Source organism: Pinus tabuliformis, chromosome Q (assembly GCF_031772625.1).
Source record: "Pinus tabuliformis cultivar Carrire ecotype Pingquan chromosome Q, CPIR1, whole genome shotgun sequence".
In the NCBI taxonomy this organism is placed as follows: Eukaryota; Viridiplantae; Streptophyta; class Pinopsida; order Pinales; family Pinaceae; genus Pinus; species Pinus tabuliformis.
Genome location: NC_142296.1, coordinates 208,022,637 through 208,030,897, shown reverse-complemented (window position 1 = coordinate 208,030,897; position 8,261 = coordinate 208,022,637). Strand labels below are relative to the sequence as shown.

The 8,261-nt window shown below is 37.6% G+C and overlaps 2 protein-coding genes across 2 annotated transcripts; one reads left to right on the top strand and one right to left on the bottom strand.

Annotated features, from left to right (window-relative positions):
* The first annotated feature begins 814 nt into the window (after nucleotides 1–814).
* Nucleotides 815–1,774, top strand: LOC149218939 (uncharacterized). The gene has a single exon (XM_089386666.1). It carries the CDS (start codon nucleotides 815–817, stop codon nucleotides 1,772–1,774), a length of 960 nt encoding a protein of 319 aa, XP_089242792.1.
* Nucleotides 1,775–5,983: 4,209 nt separating this feature from the next.
* LOC149218938 (NDR1/HIN1-like protein 10) lies at nucleotides 5,984–7,125 on the bottom strand. The gene has a single exon (XM_089382506.1). It carries the CDS (start codon nucleotides 6,810–6,812, stop codon nucleotides 6,135–6,137), a length of 678 nt encoding a protein of 225 aa, XP_089238632.1. The 5' UTR covers nucleotides 6,813–7,125; the 3' UTR covers nucleotides 5,984–6,134.
* Nucleotides 7,126–8,261: the final 1,136 nt, after the last annotated feature.

The following is an 8,261-nucleotide window of genomic DNA, read 5'->3' as shown; positions in this document are numbered from 1 at the left end:
GTGGAGTTGCTGATACTTTCAACAAACTCTCCCATCTCGGCTCTACACATTTCAGGAATCTATACAAAAACCCACCTGGTTCAAATCTGGCTGATATCATCAGTGTAGCCGGACATTTCCCAAGATTCGTTGATCAGAATGAGGCCGAGGAATTATTTGCACCTGTGACTCCAAGAGAACTCGAAGGAACGTTGAAATGGTTCAAAAAGGACAAGATCCCGGGACCAGATGGGTGGACCATAGAATTCTATCTTGTGTTTTATGACCTACTGGGGCATGATCTATTGAAAGTTGTGGAAGAATGCAGATTGTCTGGATCGATGTACAATGCTATAAATTCGAATTTCATTGCCCTCATATAAAAATCTGATTCCCCATCCTCCTTCAATGACTATAGGCCCATTTCTTTATGCAATTGTTTGTACAAAATCATTTCCAAGATCATTGCAAACCGACTCCACCCTATTCTATCTCGTCATATTGCCCCACAACAATTTTCCTTTCTTGAACATCGCCAGATACATGAATCCATTGGCTCGGCCCAGGAGGCAATTCATTCGATCTGGACTAAACATCATAAGGGCATTATTCTTAAGATCGACCTGGCAAAAGCTTTTGACCGTGTCAGCTGGATTTACATTAAGATGCTTCTCATTCATTTGGGCTTTCCCCATGATTTCATCACCTGGATTATGGCTTGTATTACCTCCCCTACTTTTAGTGTTCTCATAAATGGTTCTGCCTCCCATTTCTTTCATTTTGAGAGGGGGCTTAGACAAGGCTGCCCTCTCTCCCCCCTCCTTTTTTGATCGTCATGGATGGGCTTAGCCACTTGCTTGCATCGGCTAAGCGTGATGGAATTATTTGTGGTCTCAAGATATCTGATGACTGTTTCCTCACCCATCTACTTTTTGTGGATGGTGTCCTCATCTTTCTAGATGGGAGTATTCCGGACTCTCTGACTTTCTCTAAGATTCTTTCTCTTTTCTCGGCGGCTACTGGGATGTTAGAAAATCACTCTAAATCTAGCATAACTTTAGCTCGAACTTCCATCCAGGATTCTCAACTTGCCCTCCAGCATTTCCCTTATTATATCATACCCCTGGACAGGGGTTTCAAATACCTAGGGTTTTGGATAAAGCCTCTTAGTCAGAAAATCGCAGATTGGGTTTGGCTTGTCACCAAACTAGAGAAAAGGCTTTCTATCTGGAGTCTCAGATATTTATCTAGAGCTGGCAGGCTTTTTCTCATCAAATATGTTCTTGAGGCCACACCGGTATTTTGGATGGCACTTGCATGGATCCCCAGGAACATATTGGCTCGTCTACAACAACTCTGTATTAGATATCTTTGGAATGGAAATCAAGACAAAAAGATTTTTTCATGGGTGAGCTGGAACATGATTGCTCTACCAAAGAAATGGGGAGGCTGGGGTCTAAAAGATCTTCCTCTATTTGCACAAGCCATTGCTGCAAAAATGGGCTGGACTCTACTGACAGGACAAAATCTATGGACTATTATCACATATCATAAGTACATATGGCCTCAGCAAATCATGGACTGGGTTCGACTGCCGAGCTGGCCCAAATCTAGCATTTCATTAGTCTGGAAGGCACTTTACATTCCTTGCCTCACATCAGGGACAATCTTGTCTGGAGAATCAACGATGGCTCATTGGCCCGCATTGGTTTGGATCCATGGTCTAGAAGTGGTGGTAGGTATCAGCTATCTAGGGACCTCATACAACATCTTCATTCCCAAGAGATCAAGGTGATTGCACATATAGTGGACCCTCAGAACTCCAATATCTTCTCCCAAGGATGGAAATATGCCTTACAACTTGACTTACCACCACATTGGCACTAGGAATGGCATGATTACATTTCTGCATTATGCGAATCACATATCAGGATAAAAGAGGGACCAGACAAACTCATCTAGTGTCTTGTGGAGAATGGTACATACTCTCCAAATACTAGATATCTATCCTTGATCTCCCACAAGAAACCGGAGCAGACCACTTTCTGGTGGAAGAGTATATGGAAATTAATATCGCCTCCTTGGACCAGACTGTTCTTTTGGTGTATACTCAAGGAAAAAGTCCCCACAAGAGAGTCCCTCGCCCATCAATCCTTTCATGGGCCGAGCTGGTGTATTTTGTGCAAAAACTCATCTAAATCAACCCATCACCTATTTCTGAAATGCACATCTCTGATTAACCTCTGGCAAAATATCTCCACTTCCATCCACTTTTCTAGGCATTGGGAAAGGGAAGATATCGGCAGTGCATGGGAAGTTTGGTACAATCAACATTGGGGTTCAAAGTTACAGAGTCTTCCTCTGATCATCAGCTAGCATATTTGGCTGGCGCGGAACCGTTATATTTTTGACAACAGACCTGTGTGCTGGCCTCACATCACTGCTTGTATTATATCAACTTATAATGAGATGCCTGAACCTCATCAACCTCGACCACGGAGGCCACATGCCCCAACACCCATTGATAAAAACATTCCTTGGGCATTTTTCGATGGCGCGACACAACAGCATGGATGTGGTGGTGGTTTCATCTTTTACTTAAATGAACAGCATTATTTTAAAGTAAAGATGGGACTAGGAGCTGGAACTAACAATTATGCAGAACTCATTACCCTTCGTCACCTCCTGCATTTCTCTTTGGGACATAATTGCATGAGTTTAGATATTTTTGGGGACTCAAAGATCATTGTGAATTGGTTCAATAAAATTACTGTCTATCACACACACACTCAGTAATATATTGGATGAAGTAAATATATTCAAAGCACAATTTAACACCATCTCATGCAATCATATTTACAGGGAACATAACGGCTGTGCTGACGGGCTATCCAAGGAGGCCACGACACTTCCCAGAGGAGAGTAGATGATCCAGGAACAGTGAGGGACAAATGAATACTGCTACTATCATCGGCCATATATAGATCAAAATTACCACAGGGCCGTGAGCCCTTGATCATTGGTTTTTTGTAATTTTGAGCAATGTATTTTGACAAAACTCTGTATATACTATTTCAGATTATATTTATGTTTTTTTAAATGCCCTACGTGGCATATGTACAGTCATATCTCAGACTGCCTATTATTGAAATGAACACCTTGTGTGATGAAGAAAGCACAAAATAGCTTAAAGATTTTTTATGAACTCATAACTTTTTGACCTAGCCCTCATTGGCTAGAAGGATACAACATATGCAAATAGCATCTACAACATGTAATTTTTCAAAGTTAATGAAAGATTACGATTTTTCCAGTGGAAAAAAGAAGAAGAAGAAGAAGAAGATAATAAAATAGTAGTTAAAATAAAAATCAAATAAAATAGAGGAACAAGGGGAAGAGAATCATAGGGGATTATTAAGACTATATTAAGATTAACTAATTAGATGTTGAGAGTCAAACCAAGATAATTGAAAAATTAAAAGGAATGCCAATTAAAAATAATAATAATAAATAAATTTACTATTGAAAGAAAACAGTTCAGCCCTCATATCTACCTAATTAATTAATTGAGTAGGGGTAGAGAATTAAGAAGAAAATGAGGATAATAAAGGGATTAAATTAATAGTTAAGAAGTACAAAGATTTAAACAAATTGATTAATTAAAGGGATGCAAATTAAAGAGAAATTTAAGTTAATACTAATAATAATAAAGAGGACAAGGGAAATTTAGATAGCATTAATTAACAAGAGAGAAAATTTAAAAATAGCCAAATCACCAAAGCGGAGAAAAGTAAATAATTATAAAATTGAAAATGAAAGATTAAAATATTTATTTTTGGATTAAAATAAATGAAATATTAGTTAAATAATAAAATGAATAATTGGTTAAATATTTTTAACAATGATTGAAGGAAAGGGAAGCCAAATAGGGAGGGTAAGGAGAGATAAAGAAAGGAGAAGAGAAAGAAAGAAAAAAGAAAAAAAGGTAAAAAGATAACGAAAATAGGGGGGAGTGATACTAATGAGTTAGATGGTGGATAATAGGATGTCAATTTCAAGGGTTTCTCTATTTCAAGGGTCTCCCTAATGATAATGATTCTCATTTGTAAAAAGGAATAGAGGCAAGAATTTTGGTTTCCTTAAAATAGACAAGATGCTTTGAATTAAAAAATTCTCAGTTGTAAAAAGGAATAGAGGCAAGAATTTTGGTTTGATTAAAACAGACAAAATGTTTTGAATTAAAAGAGTATTTGGCTATGACAGACTTCCTTGGAGATGATTGGTGTCAACAATATGTTCTTTAATTCGAGAGATGATTGGTGTCAGGGATATGTTCTTTAATTCCTAAGACTTCAAAAGCCGTAGATGATTGTTGTGAGAAATATGTTTTTTTAATTCTAGCTTTCAAGATGGCTGATGGATGATTTTCCACATGAATAGGGAATGGGGTTAAAGTTATCCTTGGCTAACCAGAACAACTGCTTCAAAGTTTTATGAGGTTTAAAAACCCTCTTCACGCTTCTAATTTAGCAAGAATTTTGCTATAACATCAATTGTCCCTTTTATATAAGGGAGAGAAACTTGACCCACTTTTATGAGGTTTAAAAACCATCTTCACGCTTCTTTTTTAGCAAGAATTTTGCTATAACATCAGCGGTCTCTTTTGTGTAGGGGAGAGAAACTTGATCCTAAGGAGGAGAGGAAGGAGGGCTAATAGATTTGGGTTTAGAGACAGCTATGAAAGCTTTGTTAATCTGAGAAGAAGAATAGTCGTTAATCTGAGAAGAAGAATAGTCATTAGCTCTCAGAAGGAAAGAATTGTGGGGTAGAAATTTTAGGGGCACAAGAGAAAACGGTTTTAAGAAAACCAAGTTTTTTGGATGCTTGGCCATGAGAATAAGCATGAAGATAATGATTAGTGTGGGTACTTTTTTGTAAACTCGATGGGTCAGGGAACCATCAGAAAGATAGATGACAAGGACATTTAAGAAATGTAAAAAATTATTAAATTCAATTTGAGTGATGAATTGAATATCAAAAAATTATATATAACTTAAAAGTATTAATTTTTCAAAAAAATTAATAAATATATATATATATATATATATATATATATATTATTTTATTTTAGTTTCTGAAGAGCAATAAACTCTATGCTACATGAATATGAAATACAATTTTTTTTATCTAATGAGTACTTAACTATTAATAAAGTAAAGTAAACAAAACATGTACAAATTGAGCATAAATATGAAAGAAAAAACGAGTGGGTTGCTATATAGTCACCCCTAGCTAATCCAACACTAAGTAGACACCACCATCCAAAATCGCCCCACAACAATAAAAGGAAAATTGTTGCCAGGGCATAAAGATTGTTATTAAAAATCAACTAACAATTGTTCTGGTGTTTGTTGAGGAATGCCCATTTATTCTGGGCAATGTACATTTATTTTTACAACAGCTTGACCAACTTGATGGGGCCTGCATTCAAGTTGCTGGAACTGCCTGGAATTAGTTGACTAGGCGGGAAAGTCGATGGACACTAGCAACTTATAACCCCCAATAATCCAAGAGTTAGTTAAATGTTTGTGTCAAGAGTTGGTTAAATGTTTGTGTTAAGAGTTGGCTCTGCAAATGAATGTGCATTAAAGTTAATATTTCTTTTTTGGGCTTTGTTGGCGGCTGCAAATATAGCCAGTGATATTTTCTGACATGGTGTTCAACTTCCCAGCCGGTCAAACTTTTAATTATTAAAACCACATCTTTGCAAATTGATAGTTTCTGAGATGCATATTTAAAAATTTTAAACTAAATAAATTAATACTTCTTAACAGTTCTAAAGTAATGCTTCTTAAGAGTTCTAGCACTCTTAAAATGCATGTATAATCAGCTTTGCAGGCATGTATTTCACTTGTTTTTATTAATCATTTTGATTGAATATTGTCAGTCTGAATCCATACCAGGTATGACGTCAGGTGGCAAAAGTAATTTAGAGTCGTATTAATGACACAAAAAATGTAGAACAGCCTTTATTGTAACTGAAACACATGATACAAAGAATACAGAACAAATGAATCTGCACACAACCTGCTGCAAAAAAATGAAATCTAGATAACTGTGACCCATATCACCTAATATACAGAGGAAGCAAAATTTTATCTGTGATAGTCAACTTTGCATTTTGTGCCCTGGAAGGCACCAGCAGTGTTATTAAGAGGTAGCGAAAGGTGGCACTTGGCTTTCATGGTGAAGCGCCTGGATTTGATTTTGCCCACTTTCATCCGAATCCGCGACCGCATCCTCACTTCCACATCCACCACGCCCACGGATTTATCAGAAGACAAGCTATTCGATACTGTGGAGGGAAGAACCAGAGATGGATCAGATGTTAAAACGGCATCCACAGTACTGGTATTCTTGTGGCCCTGATAAAATCCCTCCACCTGCGTATACCCAATCATTTGTGATCCTCCATAATACGCAGAAAATTGCAGAACATCATAGTAGATGCCGATCTTTTTATTTCCATTGCGAATACTCATCATCAACGCGATGCTGCTGTTCAGCGCGTTGCCGGTCACATCGAATTTTGGGACAGAGACGGTCTCCACATAAACCTTGGGCGTGCTCGGCCGCAAGACCAACCAGATAACAAGCGCAGCAATGCCGATGACGATTATCAAGGTTATTACAAATCTGAGGAGGCAGCAGCAGCAGGAGCCGCCATGGCTACGACGAGGGCGAGGGAGCTTGTGAGAGGCACTATGTGGGTTCCTTCCTACAGGACCTCCATAGTAGGCTCCGCTGAATCTCGGCTCTGCATCTCCCGCCATTCAAAATAATCGAAACTGCTTGCTTAATTTTGAAATCCCTCCACCTATTCTATGCTCGAAACTGCGAATTGGGATTTCACAAGAAGAGAAAAGACAATCACAAAATTGATATACAGGAGAATTGCAATGCAATCGATCGCACCGTTTGAAGAATAAATGTGAGTGAAGTTAAAGTCCAGGATATGGATATTTAAGGCGAACCAGCAGAGACTAAGCACACGGTTTGAATTATTCAATACGCGGTTGGTTCGTTTCCTGTGTATGGCCTTAGGTAGGTTAGGGTCAGTTTCGTGGAAATTCTGAAGAACCCAAACGCGTCATGTGTTGCCTAACGGTCTGAAACTCTGCTGAGCCTTCGCCCATCTTTTTCCAAAATACTACACCCAGTCATCTCCATACCTTGAAGTCTAAATTGTTAATAATATTTATAACCACCCCATTCTTACTATGGATCACACGAAGCCCCTGTACGGTTTCGACGGAGACTTTGGTTACAAGGATAGCATTCGGCATACCATGTTGGAGAAAAGGGGGAGTGACGTGTTTCTTGGGCGGACATCTTCCTTGGTGCTTATCTATCCCTTTCAACATGGGCGTGACACGTTTCTTGGGCAGACATCTTCCTTCGTGCTTATCGGTCCGTTTCATTTGAAAAGAATGTTTTATGAGAGCCTGAAAATGGTAACGTACTTATGAAGGAATGTGAGAAATTTCACCTATATAACACATTACACAAATGAATATGTAAAATAATGGGTTAGACACATAAGTTTCACACTAGACAAATGTTTTATCTCAAATGGAGTGACACTGAGCTCTAAGATTTTCCATTTGTACACATCCACCAATCTAGATATAGGCTCACATTTCACACAGCCCACACTCAAGTTTGGTCTCTAGTGTGATAAGAGATTGTCTTTCTTTCCCATTGTGAGCAACTCCTCAGACAACATGCAAATATCAATTATTGTGGAATTCCTAACACCAAACAAAACATTTGGAAATGTTATATAATCTATTAACTTTGGTAAGTTCTCTAAAAATATGGAGCAATAATAATGATTTAATTTAGAAATTTGGATTCTTTCCGTATGTTAAGGATGGTTGGTTAAAAAAACAAAAATCGCATAAATATGAGGTTTTTTGATTGTTTTTTTTAATATAATTACAATTTTATCGAAGATTGTATCCACTATCACAAAAAACTTTACGTTTTTGTTATAACCTACTATCCCTTATCGATGGCGAAACCAACCACCATAACCATGGGTAGTTTTTTTTTGTGTTAGTGTAGTTACACTTTATCAAGGATAGTGTCCATTACTACCAAGAAGTTCTTTGTTGTAATCCAACATTCCCTATGGATGGTCAAAATCAACAGTTATAACGATGGTTGAAATTCAAAAATTTATCTCTAATATGATAGCTGTAAACACACTTCCCAAAACC